This window comes from Corvus moneduloides, chromosome 2, assembly GCF_009650955.1.
Source record: "Corvus moneduloides isolate bCorMon1 chromosome 2, bCorMon1.pri, whole genome shotgun sequence".
In the NCBI taxonomy this organism is placed as follows: Eukaryota; Metazoa; Chordata; class Aves; order Passeriformes; family Corvidae; genus Corvus; species Corvus moneduloides.
In genome coordinates this window covers 51,558,985-51,584,030 of record NC_045477.1, presented here as the reverse complement: position 1 = coordinate 51,584,030, position 25,046 = coordinate 51,558,985, and the positions used below count along the sequence as shown (strand labels likewise).

The 25,046-nt window shown below is 37.0% G+C and overlaps 1 protein-coding gene across 3 annotated transcripts in view; it reads left to right on the top strand.

Moving 5' to 3' along the window:
• The window catches only part of DCLK1 (doublecortin like kinase 1), a 242,854-nt gene extending 218,847 nt beyond the window's left edge, over positions 1-24,007 (top strand). For 2 of the 3 annotated variants that reach the window (XM_032099596.1, XM_032099598.1), the window contains 2 exons: positions 116-229; positions 14,600-24,007. In XM_032099596.1, coding sequence (XP_031955487.1) covers positions 116-229; positions 14,600-14,764 — 279 coding nt within the window. In that variant the 3' untranslated portion in view covers positions 14,765-24,007. Of the gene's footprint in view, positions 1-115; positions 230-5,839; positions 5,914-14,599 lie in introns of all 3 variants that reach the window. The other variant, XM_032099597.1, reaches the window with a different exon arrangement.
• Positions 24,008-25,046: the final 1,039 nt, after the last annotated feature.

Below are 25,046 nucleotides of genomic sequence, written 5' to 3'. Positions count from 1 at the left end.
TACAAACTTTTTGTAAACTTTTCTGTATTGATAGGTACTATCAGAATCACCTCATGATTCCTTCTTTTTTTTGTCTTTCCTCTCTGAAGTTTTATTTTGCTTTATTTATCTGCAGGATGATGGCCTTCCAGAGAATGAACATCAGCTCTCAGTAGCTGGGAAGATAAAGAAGCATTTCAACACAGGCCCTAAGCCGAACAGCACAGCAGCTGGAGTTTCTGTCATAGCAGTAAGCATCTGAAATACACAGATGAAAGACTTATGTGCCCACCAGACAGTTATGTGTTTAGGACACCAAAAAAAACCAGAGAGGGTTAATCTTTAGATAATTGTAGCATTTAATTAATGTAAAAGTAGTTAGACTGGTATCCTGCACAGCTTCTCCTTTGATTCTCCTTGTGAGTCACATTGTTATTGAACGTCCCTAGGAGATATAACTGTACACACAATACACTGTTCCACATTTTACCAGATCAGTGGACCTAACTCCAATGTAAATTCAACAGTTTGAACTGTGGGATCATGAGATTTTACTTGGCAGCAGACTCCTCTTATGGATTGAGGCCACACAGAGGTTGTAGCAGAAGGACAGCACCACTTTAAAATGTAAATTGCTTCAAAATTTAACTGAAAATCTGTATGGCAGCCTAAGACTCTCCTCTTTGAAGACATGAAAGAGACCTATGATGCCTCACTGCTGCCTTCATGGTTTACATGAGTCTAGCCACGTCAGATTTAGCTGATCAGCAGCATTTTATTGTAGTGCCACACACAACCTGCTTCTCTTTCAGCAGAAGTATTCAATGGGGTAAAGACTTAATGGAACTTCTTGCTGCCTTCTGTCACATTGCAATTCCAGTGGAGCCATTCTAGGTTTGAATGTGTCGGAGTGTCTGAAACAAAGCTTGACCAAAATTTTTACCAAGCTTTACTGAGGTTTCAGTGGTGTCCTCAGTGGAGCATACATCACATACAATTGTATTTTTTTCCTCACAGATGAACACGTGTATTACATATACATGGACACAGGATATATTCAGCATATGATGAGATTATTCATACTAATGCCATTGAATAGTGACATGCACATCCTTCACATTTTTGATACATCTGCTTGTGTTTGTAAGCTTTCCTTTATTACTCATAGTAATGTGAACACTCCAAAGAGTCACTAAAAATGTGACATGTTAAACATAACCATTCCCATATCAGATTACTCAGTGTTCATTCCCAGCTTCCATAAATTGCAGGTGGTGTGTGACTGCACATGTACACTTTCTTGTACTGTTTCCACTTTCATGTTTCTCAGCTCAGCCCCTCCAGTGTTGAGTTAAATCAGCATGAAGTAAATTCAGCTCAGCACATGCAATCTGGCTCACAGGTGTGAAGTGCTTTTGCAGCAAAATGGATGCTCTCTCAAAGTTACTTGGTATAAGTACTTAAAATTTCAAGCTGTGCCTCTCTCATATTTTTTCTTTACTCTTTCCTACCCTGAATATCCTCAACATGGAAGCAAGTTGTTCCTCATGCTTTTCCTAGATTTTCTCAGTCATCAGCTAACATAGTCAGCATTTATTTATTTTCGTTTTTAACCAATAATACTGCAGCAACTCTCCCACAACTAAAACATCACATACCCATTGCTCATCTGAACTGCAGGTATGTTCTTTATAGACTAGCTGAAATCGTGTTCCTATTGAATGGACTGCCAGCACGCTTGTCCATGAGAATTACTGCTCAGATCCTCCATGCTAATGACTTCAAAGCTTAAAAGCAAGAAATGATGCCTCTGTCCTCATCCATCCCTTGCCTCCTTTATGTTTTTAATTTCCCTGCCCTCCTCTTTTTTTATTTGCCCCAGTTGCTTTGCCAAGGAATTGTTTACAGCAGTTGAACACTTGAGTAATGAAAAAGGCACTGTAGTGAATCTGTCCAATGCAAAACATCAGGAAAAAAATGTGTATGTTTAATTATATTCTTAATGGCTTTTATTTATTTTTTAGTGTTTGGAAATTTACCAGATTATTTTTAGTGATCTTCTCTGTGGGCAAACTTCATATTCTGACACGACTGTTACTGCAACTTGGCCTATAAAGTAGAAATGTTAAGAATACTTTTACATAATTCAGAAAGTTTTGATTATAGGAAAAGATGGGGAAGTATAGACCTCTTTAGTGTTTTGATAATGTTTCAGAATGCTAGATAATTTCCATTTTATGAATAAATTAGTTTTGTTTTCTACAAAAGTAATTTAATATGTAAAAGAAAGCCAAAAGCAAGACAACAACGCCTTTAAATGCTTTAAATGTCGTTTCTGCATTTGGAAGTCTATTTAATATACATTTGACATGCATGTCACCAGGGTTTTGTGTTTGGGAATCTTCCTTTAACTGTGAAATCTCAAATAAGCTAAAATTAAATCCTATTAACAAAGACTGCTCTAGATTTAGAACTTTCAAAGTATGTATAGATGCTGTAACATATTGTTTGGCACTAAAGACATGCACTAATTATATTTTCTATAAAAATACTGGGGGTTTGTGCCTGCCTGTATGTTTACATACTTTTTGAGAGAGTGCTTGTGTATATAATATATAGAGTTGCCTTCTATATATTATATAACACATCTGTGTCTGTGTTTGTGAAAATGTGTTAATATGTGCTTATATTTCTATAGCTTACTTAATAGTATGAAAGCTAAATATTATCATTATTTTGAGTATTATAACTCTGTTTATGTACAGAGATCGCTAATATGTGGTATTTAGTTCTTAGTTTGTCCTCACCTTGGTATGATATAATATTATATGCCTGTTTTCTCCTGTGGTAAGAAGTAACACACCTCAAAGATCTCAAGGAGTATTTACCATATGCACCAATTAAAACTATAATATGAAAATTAAGTTCCTAAAACTGTGTCTCTGGTCAGCTTGACTGAGAGGAAGTTTGAAGCCACATGTGTTTTGCATACTTCTACCGTGGCTACTGCTTCCTTCAGCAATGTCCAAATTGCATTGATTCCTTTGGTTCAGACTTAGGTCTGCTTTATTGATGTGGTAATCTCAGTAAAAGTTGTCTCTGACTGTCCAAGGCAGAGACATCCTACTTCTCGTGCATGTGTCCAGACTTCAAGTTTGTCCACATTTCAAAGGATTTGTCAGTTTGGACAAACTACTCTAATGAACATGTGCAAGCTTAGCAAAGCAGTTCCTTTGCTGATGTAGCAGAATGATTTTTTAAACAAAATTAACTATACAAGCAAAGAGACTTTTCTGTTGATACAATAATACATCATTAAAAGTTCTGCCAGGGTAACTATGTCAGTTGGGAAAAAATTCCCCTGAACCAACGTAGCTTTGCCAGCAAAATTTTAATTGGAGAGCTAGCTTTTAAAACAGCAAGAGAATTAGCAAGTCCCTAAAAAACACTGATTGCTGATGAGAGAGTAGGTAGGAGAAATATCACTTTACTTGCTCTGTTCTTAAACTCTTGTCACAGGCATTGACTATCGGTCTCTGTGGGAGACAGGGGCTGGGCTAGTGCCCCTCAGTCTGTGTCAAAATGGCCACATTGCTGTTAAGCATGTGCCAAAATATTTGCAGGATCATGTTTCTCATACAGCTTTTCAATAGGAGCAGTATTTTTTAGTTCTGTGATGGTGTTTATAAAAGGTAGTGCAGTAAAAACAGAAAACCAGACTTCCACTAACTAGTCTTTTTAAAATTTGGGGGTAGATTTTATTCTTCAGTTCTTCAAGGATGTCAATTCTTTTTATTTTGTGGCTGTACCCTCTGGGCTTCAGTGACAGTGGCTAGAGTGACTAAGAGTGTGAATCACTTTTTAAGAATGCTTCTGCAGTCCAAAGGTGTGCTGTAATTCCTTGTATGAATCGAGCATCATTTAATATATGTCCTTGTCTGAAGTGTTAAAACTTAGCCTGTGTGTCATCACTTTTGTGCTTGTACTTTTGCCATTGTTAAGACAGAGGAAAAGACTAATGCTAATCTGCTGTTAAGGTTGTATAAAGTCTCTGTCTTGGCAATGGGAGTAAACTCCAGCTGGAGATGCAGAGGAATCAAGTAGAACAGCAAAGGAGAAAAGCTGCTCAGAAAGTTGGTGCAGCTCTGTTCTGCTTACAGGGTCCTGGGTTGGGGACCCCGCAATGGGCAGGCAGTGGGTGGGTCATTGCCCTGCATTCTGCCGATTTTAAAATAAAATTGCCAATGCCAAGTGGGGTTTCTCGGGTGGTGTGGAGGAGAAGTCAAGCCTAGCCTGTAAGTTTTGCTTAATGTCTCAAAGCTGAACCCGTGTCTCGGCTATCCCTTCACATCTATTGTCTGTGTTGTCCTGGGGTCATTGTCCACAGCTGGGTTTCTCATGGCAGGATTTCCACACCACCAAAATAGTTTCAACTCTTGTTAGGGAGCGACTCTCCCCATTTTCTCTGAATTAATTTTTGGCTATTCAATTTTAGGCCAATATTTTTGATCTGCTTTTTAGGAAAACATCCCTTTTGTGTGTTTTATGTGCAGCATACAAGGAAGCCAGTAGATGGCACTAGCAGACCAGTGTAGTTAAGCTAACACACATTTAACTCTAGGTACAAGGTTCCCATGGTTTTAAACAGGAAACATGCTTTAAATAATTCTAAATAGCATTAAAGAGGCATTGTTTTAACAAAATGGAATAAATTACTAAATTCTACACTTGCAGGGGAGTCATCAAGAAAAATTTAAATTTGCAGTTAGTTCCTAACTCCCCTTGAAGTGGTTGGTACCTGGAAATGTGTTGAACTGATCTTCTGCATTTAGAAATAGAAACTGGCATCAGTATTGGAACTACATGCCACACTCTTACTGAAGCACAAAATGGCCTTTTCCCTTCATAGGGCAAAAATCTAAAAATCATTGCATCAGTTTTAAAGCAGTCAGAGTGTCTCCGTCAAGAATTTTTCCCCCAAAATTTTGTTTAATTCAGCTAAATGATGTCTCCACTATCTGTTAGTGCAGCACAGAAGGATTAGGGAAAAGAACACATTTTCTTTGTTCCTATGCACATGATATTGCTAATGATAAAGTAAACTTGAAAGATCTCTATTCCTTAAGTAATATCACCAGCACAATTTCCTGGACACAATATTAAGTTCATTTCCATTTTGACTTTAATTGGTGCAATTTTAAACCAAATAGTTTTGTACTGTTATCTTTTTGAGCATGAGGTGTAAGCTGAAATGATAAACAATGTTATTCATGGCTCTGAGTAGTCCTACTCTCCAAGGTTAACACATTTTTAGAAATGAATTACCATGATTGATGGGGTATCAAAACCTGATTCTTTTCATCTTTACACATTCCATGATTATGAAGCAGTCTAATTTAAGCCTTGTGTAGTCTGTCTAGCCTGCTCCTTGTGATAGTTGCACTGCATTTAATTTTTTAAAAAATTATTATTATTAAACTTCTCAGTTTAATTGCAAAAGATAATATTCTATTACTGGTATGTGCAACTTAAAAGGGCACTACTGTCTTTGGAGGTAATGAGATATTTCAGACTTTTAAATGAATGCATTATGCATTAAGTAACCTATTCATAAACTCCATTTTAGTTTGAATAAATTGGCTTCTAATTTGGCAATACCAAATCTAGAATTAGTATCTTTCTCTTTTATTTCTTTACCTTTTTTTTTTTCTTCTATGGTGCATAGCTTTAGGATGTTAGATAAGAGCCTTCTGAAAGTGAAAACAGTAAATATGCACTAAATAAGGAACAGCTTGCTCTGGAGTCTGAATTCTCTAGCCTAATGTCGATCCACTGAGTTGCCCCATTTCTCTCTGCTCAGCTGGACCACGGGTTTACCATCAAGAGATCAGGGTCTTTGGACTACTACCAACAACCAGGAATGTATTGGATAAGGTATGAGATGGTGCAGCGCCAACAGTCAGTGTTTCCATGGCAACGTGCTGGCAGTCTCCATTAACCAGTTCCTTCAGTGGATAAACATGCTTTTTGATTTGTTATCTGGTCCATATGCTGCTTTATCAGTTTCGTTTTAATCTTGATTGAGATGCCACACCCCCTCATTCCCTTTCTTCACCCATCCCTCACACCCACATTGCCAGCTTTCTCTTCATCGCACATACTCAGTATCAATCTCCCCTATAGTTAAAAGGACAGTGTATATAGAAAATCTACAGATATGCTGAAGTATGCACCCTCCCCCTCCCTACTGCTTGTTAAGGCATCTACTTCCCCTGTGCTCCTGTTTCAAAACACACGGAGCAGCAACAGGCTCTCAGCATATATTTTCCTCTTTTTCCATGCAAGATGTGGAGCTATATACTGTCATTTTAAACCCACTAAACACAATCCTTACCTTAGATTGAACAATGCATTTGCATAACGCGGGCATAGAAACTCTCCCAAGTTCACTGAAATACAATGCATTGTATGTGCTGGTAAGCTTGTGTTTCTAACAATGCATTCCTTCTCTTTTCTTTTTAAAACCCTTCTGATACCTATTTATTTTGATTTGATTTTTTTTTTTCAAATATTGCATGAGTCTCTTGAATATATTTTTCTTCATTGTGTAACCGTGCCAGGGTTGTTGTTAGCTGGCTTAACTTGTATGATAAAATGGGGCTCTGGGTGGGAGGGGCTTATTCTGGAGTGGGGGCAAGGAAGGTTCCAGGTCTGATAGCCCACAAGAGGCCCACACACCTCCTCAATAAATCCAAAGCACTGGAATTTCCATCAAGTGGTTAATTGCTGTCTTTTTTCTTTATTACTCACAAGACCTACATTTTGTTAACTGGAGAAATTTTTATAAGTTTACTGAGAGACATGTGTTTTCTTACACTGCCTTTAAAGACTTGTCTGTGAGGGATTTGTAAAAACTCAGCAAAGTAACCACCTTAGCAAAACAGCAGAGATGATCACTGCAAGTGTTTCCAGTAAAGTAAAACTCCCACCCTGGATCATTTCACCAAGTTCATGGATCAGGCTACAGCACGCTTTCCATAAAACCTAATGGTTCCCTGAGCACACACTGAGGGTTAAGTAGTTTCTGATATGGATGTTCTGGGGAAAGAAAAACAAAACAAACACAACCCCCAAAAAAAGCCTATTTTTCAGGCAAAAAGTAGAAAAGTCATTCAAATTCATGAGTTGAACGCTGGCTAGCAAAAGTTGAGAAAGACTCTCACTCCAAGTGTTTTGAGTGTGCAGCAGTACCTGTAATTCATCTAATTCCAGCCTGTTGCACTTGTGGTGGTGGCTACAAACCCACTGTGACCTGCAAGGGCTGAGCAAAACCTGCTGATCTGTCTTGTCACTTGGCATCCTTCTTTGTGCTCCTTGGTTTTGGACAAGGAGGGAATGGGGCCTGAGTGCCCAGCTTTAGTTAACTGTGGGTTTGATAGTATTAGAGGAATTTTCTGCTGAAGAAGGAAAGATGGCATTTTCTGTCAAGCAGAACTTTTTGACGAAGAGTTGCAAATTTAATGCCCCCTCTGTAAAATGGCGGGGAAGATCACATCAGCTTTCTTTGTCTTCCTGGAGTTTGATTGCTACCCATGGTCAGTTTACACTCCTTCTCTGTTTACATTTTTTGTTTTACATTAAAAAAACCCAAAAAAAACAAAAAAAAAAAAAAAAAGAAAGAAAGTCTTTCCATTTGCTATACAGAATGTTTGGATCTTTTAAAATCGCTCCTTCAGTGGGAGCAGATCACCAGAAACAGGAGCCTGTGAGAAAAGTGAACATCTCCTCAGATTGGCCTTGACTCAGTTTAACTGCATAGCCCAGGTTTTGAAACAAACCATATGCATTTTGAAGAGGTAGGGGAGAAGGCTCTAATTCTGCAACTTGGTAAATAAATAAAGCTATAAAAAAAAAGGTCATTTGACTAAAGCACTAGTAATGGCTGCCATCAGCATACAAAATGACACATCCCTTAATAATGAGATGGAGCAGATGGGCGATAATCTCTCTTATTCATACATAAACTGCTCTGTTTTCCAGCTGGGGGCAGTAACAACAATGTTTATAATTAGGGTTTTCTAAACTGTTCACCTAGTGTGGAAAGGCAAATTGGGAGAGCAGGGCTCCTAGTCGTGGATGCTTAATTAGGAAATCGTCTGCGAGGGGGTGCCTTGGACCAAGCAGTGCCGTGTATTTGAGCCTCTCTCATCTCCCAAGAACATGCAGCTGTTGTGGTGACCAAGATTTTAGTCTAAATAAAACCATTTTGATGTAGCAAGTGTTTAGTTTTTAGTAGTGCAGATGCAAAGCATATTAAAATGTTCATCAATTTACATCTATAAAACAAATAATTTATCACAGGTCCATGAAAATTAATCTGAATTCACAAGTACAGTGAAAAATGAAACCATGTCCCAAGGAAAATGTAAAGCTCCCTTTGTTAGCGTTAAACTACTTGTTTCTTCTGCTCTTCTCTTTTTGTTTTCGTGTGTAGTTTCTAGAAGCTTTCTAAAATACTTTTTAAATGGCACTATTTCCTCCTTCAATAACCAGAAAACCTTGTCCTTTCCCTGCCTAAAAGACTTCTGTTTTCAAAGTCCTTCAAAATCCTAATTTTTCTGAGCATATTCTGCATCCTCTTTTATTCCCTTTCAGTGGGATAATACATGCGGAAACGACATGATTTTTTAGGTGCAGCAGTAGTTGTTTTAGCTGGCATAAGCTATAACGCCTGGAAAATTTTTCACAGTTCCTTGAATATGAGTGAAGATCAGGGAAAACACAAGGACCAAATCAGTAGAATCATTTGGACCCCAGACTGATACATGTTTTAAAACCAACCCACCAAATGTTGTTGGAACATCAGCCCTGCAATCAGAGGTGCAGTAAAGACCAAAGCAGCGTCAGCAGGGGACAAGTCTTGGAGGTCCAGTTAAAACCCTGAAGACTGGGCTGATTCAGAATATCAAAGGAGCACCAGAGTGGTTGCATCTAACATAAAATACTAGTAGTAAATGTCAGTATGTGTAGTATTATATACATTATATTAGTATAAAATATTAGAGTATGTTATTTTCTGTATATCCAAGACACTTCAGAAAAGTAAAATGGAGTAAATAAAATACAGGAAGTGTATGGAAAAGTCATTAATGATCTATCTATCTATCTATCTAATGACAATAGAAAGGAGATGAGTTATGTTGGATGCTTAACAAAATCATCAATCCGGTCAATATTGAATTCATAAAATACTGGATTTTTAAAATACAGTTCTCACTGTTGCAGTTAAAAATGTATCTGAATAGCTCATTTGAAAACCCATAGTTCCATCCTCTGTGTTTGGTTCCTAGTTCACATTATTTTGCATCTGTCATGTTACTTGCACCTGTCCCAAGTGGATACAATACACTTTCAAGTTAAAAGTTACAGCCAGACTTTGATGATGGGACAAGGACATTGGGAATCAGGCTTGCTATCTGTAAAGTGCCATTTTTAATAACATAAAACCCTTTGTAAACTGAATATTGGTAAATACAGGCAGATATCTAAAATAATTTAAAATCTCCCAGTCTTTGAGTAAAAAACCCACAACTGATTTACAAACTATAAATAAAACTCACTCATGCAAACAACTTGGCACTAACCCTCTTCCACATGTAATTGAAACCGGCTGAGGAATTGTGTCTCTAAAAAGGGGGGATGTCAAAGAGTAAACACAAACTTAAGTGCAGCAATATGAATTCGACAGTTATGTATATGGAATAGTTGTCTTTGTGTTCACTCACCAACACAGTACAAAGCATATATCAAACTGATTTGATTTTCTTTCTTTTTTACTTTCATTTTAGCTAAATTTTATGCTGGAAGTTACATGGTGTGCTAAAGCATTGGCCTTTTGTATTTGGAGGTCTGGGCTCAAATCCACATGATTAATTTGTCCCCTCGATGTGGTCATTTGCACGTCTCCAAATCACCGTGTAACTTGACTTAGTTATACCTTGTGCCTGAGGGACTAAAAATACCATGAGTGTCTCACTCCTGGACTGAGGTGCATTGCTAAGTTTGAAGTACTCTCAAAAAAGTGTCTTGATTCATGAATCAATCACACACACGTATATATATACATATATATATATAAAAATATATATCGAGTATATATATAAATATATATATATATATTACCTGAGAAACCCATGGAAAATAAATTAAAAAAGAGATGAGACTGAAGGGCTGCCTGGCTTGTGCCACAAGCAATGTTTAATGGTCATTTTTACAGCAAGGAAACCTGTCAACATATAAAGGTCACTAGCCAGAAGTTTAAGGAAATAAAATAAACTTATCTAGGTGTGAACATTTAAATTTGTACATAAAACTGTGGATATAAAAGAATGTACTGGAAAAAAAAATACTGGTGTTTCAATACATATATTCATCTAATTCCACATGCTACATAAAGCTTCATGAAAATTGCTAACAAATTGCAAGTATGCTCGGGCAGAATAAAAGCGAGCAAAGGGAAGGGTTTCTTAGATTAATGCGTGAACAGCTGCATCCCCAGTTTAGTCTCCTGGCTGGTATGAATAATGTATGGACTAAGAGGCAAAATGCACATTAATGTTCTTTTATTAATGAAACTAATATATATCTATATTTGGTGGCCAGCAGTAAATTAAGACAAGTGAAAAGAATAACAGTCACTGCTCACTTTCATAAAATGCAGTTACTTTAATCCAGTAATTACTGACCTGACAGAAAATATCAGCCCACAGCTAAAATAAGACGCTTCCCATTGCAAATCCAACATCTATATCAAAGGAGTTGTACTTTTTGAAAATCTGTTCATAAACACACAGTGCAGTGTTTTCCAAGATAAAAAAATGAATTTGCATGGCTCAGCAGTCCTGTAACTTCAAGTGGTAGAAATCAGGATGAAGACATTCTTTAAGGAAAAATCCTGGAAAAATACCAACTGCACCTTAGTATGTCAATGACAGAAACAATGATTTTAAAATAATACTCTGTTACTACAAATTACATGCATTTGCAGAAATGGCTTGGTAACCATTTGGTACTGGGTGTCAGGATTACTAAATGTTGATGCAAAATACATTAGTGCTTAATGAAGTACTTCAGACCCATCAGCACCAAACTATTAGAGGCAATCTACTTATCTGCTGCTGGATAAGAAGCTCTACATTTTCTCTTATGGATTGCAGGAAGACAGCTGCATATCTTAAATATGAATGCTATCTTTACATTTGAGTTCCCATTACTCTCATAGAGTGCTCAAAGTTCTCAGTCTCTAACCTAGAGCCGGGAAAAATAAAATGTCAAAATGTGATAGTGAAAATCTGGGATTTGCAGCCCTGCGAAGCGTAAGTGCACTTCAGATTCTCTTATTATTTATTGAAAGAGTAGCTTGAAGTAGAAATGCCCTGGAAATCCATAATGGACTGGTTCATGCACCGGTGAACCACCCGAATGAACAGCAGGTGAAAGAATACATCTGTTAAACCAAGGCAATGTGTGTAAGAGGCCTTTGTTACAAAAACATCAATAATAATTAAAAAGCTGATTTTTGGAATATGTGCATGAGTAAGTACAGTAGGTGAAAATTACACTTACAAAACACATACAGTCAATATTCAAATGTATCTATCTTACCATCTTCTCTGCATTCCAAAGGATGGATCTATCATATTTTGAAATTCCTTTGAGGTAAAAAGTAACTGTGACATCATTAAATGAAAAATAACATTTTTGCAGAATGTAGAGCCACTATATCATCAGCAGTGTATTACATACTGAAAGTGTCAAATGTCATTGCAACATTGGGCAAAATAAGCCTGTTCTTGAAAGTTCTGTAGGGCCTGAGCACTCTGTGGCCAGAAGTGCCCCATTTTGTAGCTCTGACATGGTAAACACTAAACATTAGAATATGACCTGTGTATTTTTGCTTTCACTAGATAAATACTGACTTCTTTGACTCTCTGTGACTTTGTAACTTTTCATTCAATTAGCTCTTTGGGTGAGAAAGGCTCCAGATATCTCTCAGCCCAGGAGAGTAACCATAATAATGACCTGGAGTCTAGAAGTATGCCTTTACAAAGACCAATTAAACCAAATCCAGGGCAAGCACTGGATAAAAATGTAAAGAAAAAAACAGTCACAAAATATCTCAGGAACATTCTGAAGGGTTAGGAAGCCAGATATATTTTGCCCGACAAACTACAGCAGCATAAGGTGCTAGATGAGGTGAGACAGGGTTTTTGCTTAACATCTTTTATTATTGAGGCAGGGAGTTCTTTTATGTATATTTAAACAAATAGATTTAAAGAAAAGTCTCTAAAGCTTTTCCAACAATCATAGAAAAACAATATCTTGGGGTTTATTTTTAAAGACATCTTTAAAAATATGTCCTGGTACCTAGTTATCTGTCTTCTTTATAAAGAGCAATGTCCTAGGCAAAATTTCAAACCAATTTTCTTATACATTCTCTTATATGTAAGTTATCTAAATTTAAATACCTTCAGATTTTACATATACATTTGACATTCTCATGTATCAAGTTTTAAAAATAAATTCTGAATTTAATATAAGTATTTTTATTTATTCAACCAGAAATGTTTAAATTTCTCAGGGGAGAGTGTGTATTACCACAGGATGATGTGATGTGGTTTAAACTTTAAATAAATGCTTATTTCCTGTAAGCATAAAAAAATATCCTTTAAATGGAAATCTGTATTTTATAGAGTGGTAATATATGCCATTCTTTTCAATTTTCACACAAAATTACATACTGTAAGCCGTATATTCACTGTGTGTAAAAGATCTAGGTATTCTTCTGTTTCACATTAAAAATAATCAAAAACTGAATTGGTTCAAGGCTAAGAAACATAGAAGGCATTGAAAATACTAATTAGAGCTCCTAACCAAAAGATAGCAGTAAACAAAGAAATTTTCAGCAGATGAGAGGTGTTGGATTTTGTAGCAATTATTATTTAAAATATAGGGATGAACTTATCTAAGTGGATCATTTTACCCTTTTAAAGTAGTGCTATCTATATAGGTTCTAGACACAAAAATAATAGTGCAGCAATATAGCCTAACTAAATGCATTTGCTGTAGAAGTTCTGTACTCCTGTCCATCTTCCTGTCTCTGTTACATCATTATTGAACGCTGGTTGCATTATTTGAAAGCATGAATTGCTATAATGCTATTCTGCACCAGTATTATGGATTTAGTTTTCATTTTAGTCTCAAAAATACGTTGGCTATAAATACATCTCTGCTCTCCTATGAGGCTCACACTGTAACTGGTAAATTTTCTAGAGAAATCAGTCATGCATATCTTAAGAGAACACAATAAATCCTTTGAAGCAGAATAACCTTTTGGCTGCATTTCTTGAAATTGACCTTTTCATAATTTGGACAAATTTTACAAACCTTACTAGTGAAACCTATTCAGTTCTCAAAGTTATCTTTGCTTCCAGTGGCATGATCAGATGGTTGCATTTTGTATGTCATCTTACTGTTCACCTACCTTTTCCCATTTTGCTTTTTCCAAAACAGTCAGGGATTGTGATTTCAGGGGGCAGCCCTGCTTCAGAAGCAGCTAAGCATGTGTCAAAGTGCTCTTGCTGAATCAAGGCCATCCTGTTGAACTTAAAATTTTACAGCAATTTCAAGGACTGTAGTCTAAGATCCCATAATCAAGAAGACAGCAAAACCTTGTCCCATGCTTGAAATTGATAGTCAGACTAGGGCTCCCCTTACTTGGGTTGAAGTTTCACCTCATACATGTGCCAGAAAAGCAGAGAAAAGAATGTGACTAGAAGTTACAGCCATCTTATTAAGAATTGCATTTTCAATAATGGCAGAATGATCAAAAAATAATGCCCATCAAGTGAATATTGCTCTTTCCCATTCCTAGATACCTTAGCTAGACGTGGATAAAATTAGCAGAGTATTGAATCCAGTAGACCTTGGTTAGCAGGAAGAGACGGTGTGGTCAGGCTAAACAGGTCTTGCCGTCAGAGCTCTTCAGCGTTCTCCCTAAGAACATCCATTGAGCAGCATGATGTGTCAAGGAGCTGGTCTAGCTCCCTTTGGTGTTTGTTTTTCTCTCTTTTCTGACAACTTCATCACAATCCATCTTTGTTACCTGATTGCACTGACTTGAACATGGGTGAGTGTGTATCAGCCTTCATTAGGTCAAATCAAAGACAAGTGTACATCTCTGCCTTGCCTGTAGAAACAGATTTATACTTTGAGAAGAGTGGGGGGAAGGTCACTTGGTATTTGACTTGAAATTTGAATCTGTTAAAGGATGAAATTAATAACATCCAGAAGTAGAACATATGGCATCCATTTATATGGGACTGTATCTGCTTGATGATGTCACGCTACCTCTTAAGATTTGGGAAATGCACTTTTTAAAGCATTTAGCTATGTTGTGGGCTCAGCCTTTCAGACCTGACTGAGACAGAGCAGGTTTAATTTGGTCTGAACATTTATTATCCCTGGTATTTGCAGGCCACATAAAACCTCATGGTTTTCATTATCTTTGCATTTCACACACAGCCTAATTTCATTTATTCTTATTTTATGCCCCTGCCAGACCACCGCTCTTGATAAGGAGAGGCAGGTTTTCCGACGAAGACGCAACCAGGATGTGAGGGGACGTTATAAGGCTCAGCAAGCTCCACCTGAACTCAACTCCGAGTCAGAAGACTATTCACCAAGTTCATCTGAGACTGTTCGCTCACCTAACTCACCCTTTTAATAAAACACTTTTTCTCAAAAGTCTTGGCTTTAACCCTTTGACACCCTGAAACTGCTTCAGGCCTGTGTGGCGTGATTACAGCTGATCTATCCAGCAGTAAACACTGGGATGGTGGAACACAAAAGGGTGCTCACAGAATCTTTGTAAGAATTATTTCCTAATTGATTGAAATACTTGTTCTCTGTTTAGATTGCAACTTGCTGCTAATATGATCCTCAAAGGGTTAAGGCTATTTTGCTTTTTTGTTTAAAGATAGAAGCAGTGAATGTTTTCATCAGTGGAGCTAGGAACTGCAGTATGTAATTTTAGCACATGTTAACCCTCTGAGTAAATGATCACCTTAAATCTTGACAACCCATATTAGGGTTTTATTCTGGCTTTTTTGCTTTTATACGCACATACCTTTTATAGTATCCTGAAGTTCCTTGCCTGTTTCTGGCCAAAAATATATCAAATGTACTATTGCTTAGGAATTATAAATATAGGCCTAAAAATGAAAATAAAATTAAACTAATGGTATCTTCTACAACAGCTCATTCCAAACCTTCATCATACTTCCACATGGAGTGACTGTTATTGGACGGTATGATGCACGGCTAAATGGGAAATTCAGTTTAGGGCATCCTCATGGTTTACAGAAGATGACATGATGATGGCCACAAAAGGTTGCTTCCATATAGTTTGCTGCTAATGACAATGTTGAGTCTTGGGAAATTGCTTGAGGACACATTCTGTCATGTAATAGTATGTAATGATCTAGTTGAGAAGTTCCTGGTTCCTTTGCATCACATTCAGGAATGTACAGGCATCCTCTTGGCATGACCTGGTTGTTCCAGCAGAGCCATTTAAAAAGATTAACACTGATAAGCATTACCCTTTAAATAGCTAGAGTTCTTCTAAATCGGGGAAAATACAAGTCATTTAATATATATGTAAAGCCTAAATTGAATTAGCAAAATTTTGTCTTTAGAATGGAGAAACTAAAAAGCTGATTCACCAGTTTTATTTGGAATATTTAATAAAATGGGCATTTACACAGAGTATATATATATTACTGGTTTGTTAAAACCTCAAGACAACATTATAGCTTTTCATTTGACCATTATTATAAAGTTGGCTTCCACAGAAATATTACAGTGTGTAGACTTTTGCTTCAGATGTGATAATTTGAAAAAAAAAAAAAGATGGCTCAGAATTTCACTTGAATGAAAGAAGCAACTTTCAAAATCATGTTCTAAAATAAAAAGCATTGTGAAATTTATAGTTTCTCTTATTGCTCATATAAAATGGAAGTTTTCTTCTCTAAAGTTTTCTCACAGTGTTTTTTAAAAGTCACATGTGGTTTCCTCTCTCTCTCTCTTTCTCTCCTCTCTCTCCCCTTCCCCTTGCCCTTTTTCTCGCTTTCTTTCTTCCTTTCTTTTTCTTTCCTATCATACAGCCAGAAGTATCAATATACTGCCCAAAATGACATGCAGATTTTCTCATCTTTCTGGGAAGTATAAATAAATTTTTCAGGAACAGGGCAAGTTGCCCAGAGTATCATTCCCGTTCTGAGTTGTGTTTGTTCATGGAACTGTCCATATGAGCAGTTATGGCAGCCAATGTGTACCTGCAGCTGGTGGGGGCTAATATTAAGCTCTTTTGCACTTCTATCTGGAAGGATCAGTTGAACTGGTTTTCAAGAAACATTGGAATTCTTCTGTTTCTCCATCCTACAAAGTGCATCTTTCATTTCTGCAGACATGAAAATTTATATATTGAAAGCTCTGAAAATTTTAAACACAGAAATTTAGTCTTGTGAATCTTCACACAAGTGGTACAAGTATTTCATATAGAACTTTTTTTAATCCACTCGATATTGATAATCTAGAAGTGAGATATTTAGTAGAAACTAGTTCTCCAGACTTCCTGGGTAATACAGAAAGATGAGCATTCCAGGTTTGATTCATCTCACCTGTCATGGGCACACAATTTAGGCAGGACTCATGTTTTGATTAACCTATTGGTCTCACTCCCTCAACTGTAGAAGGAATTGCTGGTGGAAGCTTACATCAGACACCAACTTTGGATTATGAGTTTACTAGAAAGTCATCTAAGCCATCAGGAGACGGATCTCTGAATGTATGTCCATGGCAGAAGGCCTGTGCATGGCCTCAGTTACTCTGGAACTTGAGTAACATCATCTTAAAGCAAGTAAAGCAAATAAGTGTCTTGTTGGAGAGCTCCATTGGGGCAGGAGGTGAAGGGACAAAGGAACTTCCATACAAAAATTCTCAGATTTTAGGTTTTGGGAAAGGGTTGAATCTGTGTCAGATCCTTGACTATGACCATCCAAACCCAAACTCATTGTGGAGAGAAGACGCTCACTAGACAGGGCACAACCACTGCCATTGTGATCCTTATGGTTGTACATTCGTAACATTTGGATGAGGAAAGGATTATTTTTCCACAGGATTTAACCCTCATTCAAGATAAAGCCTTCCTTGCCACTTACCTACCCTAATTTACAGTAGGTCAGAATCTGGCACATGTTTGACCAGCATTGACCTTCCCACATTATATCACAGCCTTTCCTTTAGAAGAGATACAGCTCAGCCATGTAAATGCAAGACATACATGTGGTAATAAAAAAGTGTCCATTAATACCACATGCTCCTTGACTATTGTGAAAATTTGGCAGTCTTAAAGCAAAGACCAATGTTCATTCTTCTTAATTAGAGAGGGCAGTCAGGAGGAAAAAAAAACTGTTTCACCTTATGCATGAGAAATACTATTCAAAAACCCATCTGGGACTTTCCTTTTCTTTGCTTTGGAATACAGGGTTATCATTAAAATAAGATGTTTGGCTCCTTCATCTTATACCATCTTGTATTACTTAAAATGTATGTAAAAATAATCCTAGATCCTGAAAATCCTACTCATCCCCAACATCTTATGTTTCTGATCTTTTGTTCATGTTTTATGAACATAACTATAAAAATATTTCTTTAAGTTATTTTTAGGTTTGTGAGAGGCTGGGTTTCAAATTGCTGATATCCTATTTTAGGTTTCAAGGAAAGGTATCTGGATATTTGAACTGTTTCAAAAGAGTTTCCAATGACGATTTTAAATATATCCATATACCCATAGATATATATTTTAATATATACATATATATGTATATATATTTATGGTTTCATGGAACTTATAATGGTTTAGGCTTGTTTGGCAGTGACTGCCATTTTTTTTAATCTAACCTCTGAATTCTTGGGGGTAAGTGAAGACAGAATATGTGGCCCTACAAATATTTGAAACACCAATGAAAAAAAGAAATCAAGCATAATAGACTATTTCTAATGTGATAATCTGGGAGACCACATAGCACACCGTGGTCATTTTAATGTAATATAGACCAGTCCTTCTGACTTCTTTCTTCATTTCCCTTTTGAATCACTGCCTTGTATTGCTGCTAAATGTGACAACAGTTGTTTCAGTTAGCAGAGACGGATGGCAGTTGTGGTAGGCACCATCTATCACCACGGAGATGGAGACGAGCACTTCCGAAGGGTGATTCAGGTCATCTAATGTTTGGTCTCTGGAGATGCTTGACAGCCTGATCTTAGTATTAGCAGGAAAGTAGAACAGGGTCACTTCCAGCTCAATTCCTCTCAATTAAATATAAGCGGGGGTAACGTGGACCCTAACCTAAGTGCAATATTCTAGTGAGCTTATATGGAGTAAGCAAACTTTGATGTGAAAATGTAGTACTGATAGCACAGGATTAGCTAAAGGGTAGTGAGCTGGGAGTTGTCTCATCTAGATGTATCTGTCTAAGAATTAAGCATCTAATAGAGGGCAATAATCTAAGCCTCCAGTATAGGTGCTAGAGACTGGCTTCTCTAACGGATAATTAAAATTCTAGGATGGATTAATCACTCATGAGATGAGGTGCCTAGCCCAGATATATTTAGAACATGATTTATTGTCATGACACATAAATTAGTATTTCTGTAAGTTACAATTTTTATAGCATTAATGTACAAAAAATCCAGAATACTATGGTTCTACTCAGAGGGTTAACAGAAAAGCACTAGGCATGCCGATTACATTGGTGTATCCAAACTGCTTTGCTTTTTTAGCCAGTGTTTGCTGATTTTTTCAGAAAATTCTTGAAAAATTTCAAGTTTGAAATAATTTAAGTGTTGTTGTTTAAGGAATTTCTATAACCAAATTAATCTTATTTTTAGCTCAACTTATCACAGGAATAATATGTATCCTTGATGCAGTGTAAGTCTGTAGTTACCAATTTTATTAATTCCACAAGTGATTCCAGAAATCTCTCTTTTTTTAAGTACTTACTATAGAGCTTACAATGGTGGCATAGGTGACTGAGACTGTCTTTCTTATTGGTAAACAAACAATATTGTAATTTCAAGAAAGTCCTAAGAATCAGCTTTTCAGTTTGGTAGTGTACTAGTTAGGGGAAAGCTATCTCATTACATGCATTGTGTAAATCATCTTTGTAGATGAAGATTGTTCATATTAATGAACATATTCTTTTTTCCTTGACATTGTAGCAGAAACTGTTTACTTGTTAATGAACAACCAATACATTAATTTGCTTCAGACTGTTAGAGGGGAAAGTGAGATTCCAGTCATTGACAATGTTATTGCTTTACAGTAGCCCTCATCTAATTTAAGTGTGGTGCATACTACAATAAGCAAAGCCAAACCTGTGAATAAACTCCTGAAAAAGCCTGGTGGGTCTTTATTCAGTTGGGTGCTTGCATACAGTAGCATGTGACAGCAGGAAGGCTTTCAAGAATTGTTGAAATGAAAGCGATATATCCACAAATAACAGCTAAATTGCAATCCTTTCCCTATGGGGCATATATGTTTGAAAAGAAAAAATAAAGAAAAGAAAAGAAAAATTGGCTCAGTGGTTTGCAGTGGTACTATATTACCACAGGGCAAGTACATTAAATCATTGTTATTTGCTAGCCTGGGGTGTATGTTGGAAAATGGCATCTTTTTTATTTAGTTTAGATTGTGGGCAGGGAGAGCTTTCCTAATATTATTGCAGTGCCTGCTAGTGCTGCCATGGTTAAGGCTGTCTTAGTATTTCCATTATAAACTCTTAGTCTCAAAGGTTTTTAATTTGATTGTAAAAATTGGCTTCAGGCAGAAACTTGGCATACAATTTTTCAGCTCAGAGTGATTCTTTTCCTAAAATATGAGAGTAATCAGCTTGACCTCTTCAACATTTATTTTCTAAGTGTACACAAACATTCATAGACACAAAGGCGGTTTTTATGCAGCTCATTTCAGACGTGTCACATTTTCAAGCATATCTCACAGGTCTTAACTACAAATGCGACAGCAGAACTTTTGGGCATTTTGAAAACCAGGAAGAAAACTCAGTGATCAAGAGCAAAAATGTTCCACGTGGGAGAATTTTATTTTGACGTGACAAGCATTTAAAGTTTGCACAATAACGGGTATGTATACGCCCTTCTGAGTGCTCATGTAATGCCTAAACCCATTAGTTTAAGTCATTCCATGTAGAAAATGCTAAATGTGAATGTGCTGAATTTCCCTGTAACATTGGGAAAAGAAGCAGTTTTGTCTTAAGGGGAAAAAATTTGTCTGAATAAGACAGAGTTGAAAGCTCACACTGAATAAGATAGGTATTAAAAGCAATTTAAAAAGCATAAGTATGGAACCATTTGAAAAGTATAAAAGTGCAAGGGAGTCATGCAGTGTAGTGAATCCATGCGTGGAACCAATCACCTACTAATCTGGAGCAAATTTACAGCTACAAACAGGCATAATTAATACACAAATCAAACACACCCAGCAGCAGATGGAATTGAAATCCTAGTCCTTTTAGCAAACATAATGCAGACCTTTTCCTCATATATTCACTAAATAAGACCGTGTGTAGCTGTTTGAAGTAGTGTTGCATGCAGGCTAGTGGGGAAATTAGGTGTTTAAAAAATGGCTGCAAATTAATTGTTTTTAATAGCAATTCTACCTCACTGGGTCCTTTTGGGAAATGACAGCTTTTAAAAAGTGATGTCTATGCATTTTATATTTGTGTGCATATATATGTGGACAGCCCATGCCAAATGGCTTCAGTAAGAATTGAGTTGCTATATTGAGGCTTCATGTTGCCTGAAGTTTTCTGCAACGGAGGCCAGAGGAAGGGACAAAGTCTCCATGAAATAAAGAATTTGTGGATTGATCCACCTGCAATGGAGATGTCTTCCTAATCTTTCTCTTAGTGATCCATTTGGGTGATAAACCACACTGCTCAGTTATGTCCAAAAGTATTTTCCCTACCTAAGTGGGTGGGAAGGAGACACTGGATAGACACACTGTGCCATTTTCTTGGCACCCACCTACAGTGCTGCACATTTTGTCAAGCCATGTGTAAATACCAGGTTGGAAAAATAACTATTTGCACCAAATGATAGAGCCAGAAAAAGCACATAGGTAGTGATTATCCATGACAAGGGTAGACTGACATTTGGAAGATGTTTTCCCACCAACTGATCAGACAGATTTTTGAGAATTTTTCCAATAGAACCATTGGAACCATGAAACTCCAACTGATTGTTAGGTGCAACTTGATCTGTTCATGAAAAACTTTCTTCTCGAGGTGTTTCTGATATGTCCTCATATGTGTTTCCTGATGTAGGAAGACTCTAGACTCAGAAAGCCAGAAGACAGCTTTATTTCTATGTGTCTAACAGGTTTTAATGCTAGTGATGAGTTATTCATACACATATAATTTTAGGTGTCTTGAAAAAAATAAAAAAGCAGTGATGAAAAAGAAGCTTAGCTTACTTGTCTAGAGTTACTCTAGGAAGAGCTGACATTACTACTACAACTGTTACCGCTGCTGCTATTACTTCTACTACCACACCACCACCATTGCCCTTCAGAGGTAATTACTTTATTTGACCTGTGCATCTCCATTAGATGCCTGGAATGCTTCAAACCTACTAGCAAGACCAGCAGGGTCTTATATGAATAAGAGCATCTATAAAATTGTTTTGTTTTCAAACAGAATCCCCACAGCTATCGAAGCTGGGATCCATCATATGGTGAGAGTTTGAGAATTGGAAAGAGAGGTATTGGTAAGTTGAAAGAGAGGATTATTTGTAGAGTGTAAATACAATGTCCAAGGGAATTCCTGGTGCTGTATCTTGCAAAAGAGAGGGATAGATATTTTTTTTCTTCAGCAAATTCAAGCACGTAGGAAAATGCAAATAAGCCCTTGAGATATGAACTTCTGATAATTTGGTGTTTATCGTTAATCTTAACAAGGTGTAGTCTTTGTGACATTGCTTCACGGTGATAGGGAGCTAGAATTCAAGGTGGGTTACATAAGATCTTGGCAAGTTTTTCCATTGACAGTTAAGGGGTGGGAGGAATCAAAATTGACTGACTGATGCTAAAACAAGTAGTTCAGAAGAGGCATTTCCAGAGAGCTGATGTGAAGAAAAAGGGAGGAGGACTCTTGAGTATATCCCAAAGGCCAGTTTATCAGTTGCCATCTGTGCTGATCTTTGGTGTCTTATCTGAGGGGAAAAAAATTGCTCAGACTGGTCCAAGGTTAAAGACATATCCACTATAACTTATTTTTTATTTTATTAAGGAATGAATAATAAGATTTTATATTCTGCCTGAAAGGAAATTGTTAAAGGATTACTGGAGTGTGAAATTAAATAGCACTTTTCTCATGCCTGCTAAAAAGCCATCTAAGGAAGTGGTGGCCTTCAAACAAGTCTCTAAATTATTTAAATTTAGAAAATTTTTTTTTTTTTTGGAAAAGTAAGAAACTCAGAAATTGCTATGTGTTTGATTGGTATAAAGGAATCTTTAATTTTCAAGGTACTAATTAAATAATTTCTATATGCTACACATTCCTGCAGAAATAAGGAGGGAAGACAAATTTTTCAAAATGAGAGTGAACAGAAATTACATCTGATATTATCGACTTAAGAGCTAAGTTTTTAAGTTGCTGCTTACTCTTGAATAAAATATTTGCTCTAATTAGGTAATAAAGGAGTAGAAAAGGAAAAATCACATAATACTTCAGCTCTAGCTTCAACTTCTAATGAGTTCATGTTTCTTGAGCAGAGAATCATTACAATATATTTCAATTCAGTCATCACAAGCAAGACACCAAGGAGTTATATCCAGCTGCATTCCTGAGAAAATGTGCATAAGCTTTAAAAAGTAGTCATACAGCCACATCCTAGCTTTTCCACATGAACCTCTGTACCTCAAGACAGTAAGTCTTGATGAACATGATTATAAAAAAAGGATGTAACTATTCAGAAAATTGTCACTTCATGTGTTAATATACCCTGGATAGAGGTATGGAAATCAAATATAGCTGTGGGCCGACAGGCTTTGTATCTAGTGCCCTTCAACACTATACATACCAACTCTCATGAGAAATGTGAATGCTACTTTACAATGGAAACCTGCTAAATCCCACTAATGATTGGAAGTTTCACTGTAAATAGCTGGATTTTGGGAATTAGGACGTGAATTAAGAAATAAAATAAAGGACCAGAGGATAATGCATTGTATAGTGTACTCTTTCATTTGTCCTGACAATTGATTTAGTTCTAATTTTTTACTTCTTACATTATCAGCAGGTGTGCTGGAGTATAAAACCTACAGCTCTCTGATTTTTTTGATGAAAGGCAGGAAAAGTGCTATTTTGTCTATGTTGATAAAAGCATGTATTTAATCTGACTTTCATTTACAAGGTAATCATCAGTTTAACTGGTTCATGGAATGATTTAACCACTGGTTCATGGAATGATTCTTGATGCAGGAGATAGCTGCAGAACTAAAGGGTCTGTTAGATGGTTGTCTGTCTGTCTAGAATATTAATTTTTTTTTTCCACAGGGATTATTAATTGACAACAGGGTTATACACATGTGGTACTTTCTCTTTTGGACTTTGTCATCCCAGAGAGTTTGTCCTCCATCTTACTGGCAGCACAAGATTTTGGCATGCCAAAATGAAGGCTAAAGATTGGTGAACACCATAATCCTTCATGAACCTTCACTGTCAACCCTTTTGTCCTCTGCTCCCTTCCACACACCACCAGCCTCTGCAGGCCACTTGTCTCTTTCTCCTTTTCTACACTCCACTTCTCTTGTGTGGTGCAAATATTGTACATCTGTGTGTAAAACAGAGCAGGGAAACTGCTCCAGGGAAATAAAAAAGGTTTGCCCTGCATTAGTTACCTGTTCTGTTCATTGCTCCCATGCACCAGCATGCAAGGAAACAGGGTGTAAAAAGCCTGACTGCTGCAGTGGAAGATGGGACTGCTTTCAACAGCAGTGGTGGCTTAAATAGTAAATGACAGTCAGGGGTAAGGTCTGAAAAGTGTGCGTTGTGTCTTTTGGGATTAAGTTCTACACTGTTGTTCTTTATATTTGGACTTTAAAGAATTTTTATTTTAAATAAACTGAAAGACTGGGGACCTGTGAAAAAATACTGCAATTACAAAAGAAGAAAGACTTGGATGAAGTTGGAGCACAATCATACATATGTTTAAACATTACATACACTCAATGAAAAGGGGAATACGTGGAGACGATGCATCATGTGTTATCTTCAAATTATGTCCATGCTTTAGGTTTTTGCAATGCTTTCTAAAGGACAATAATGGAAGACATGCACAGACTCTATCTTGCACTCACATCCCCTAGATGACATACAGCTTTATTATTTGTTGCCTCTTAACCTTCAAGATGGGAAAAGGCAGTTGCTGAAAACTCTAAGCCTAAATGCTGCCCTGGTTGTAGCTTCTTGCTCTTCCTCAAAGCTGCACTTGCTGGGCCATGTTTTCCACTTATGGTGTAGGTAGAAAGCTAAACCCTGGCCTGCTGTGTGCCAGTATTTACACTGCTGGTCTCTGCCAGAAAACGGCAGCAGTCATGAAGCTTCCCTGCCCTGCACAGTCAGCAGCAGCTTCTGCTGCTGCCTGAAATACCATTTACTGCCATTTACCATTTGCTAAATGAAGGCCAGTGAAATCCTCTTTTTGAAAAATACTTGAATCCAAGATGATCTTAAAAGACATGCTTCTGCAAAGGGACTAAGGAGTGCAGCTATTGGTGCTGTTTTGTTGCCTCTGTACTGGCTGTGAGCAGCTGCCAGGCAGCAAATGGGGCAGCAGACATCAGGAAGCAAATGGAAACCCTGTGGGCAGCTTGCAAATCAGCAGTACATAGTCATAACCAAGTCTTCCCTAGAAAGCAGATGGAT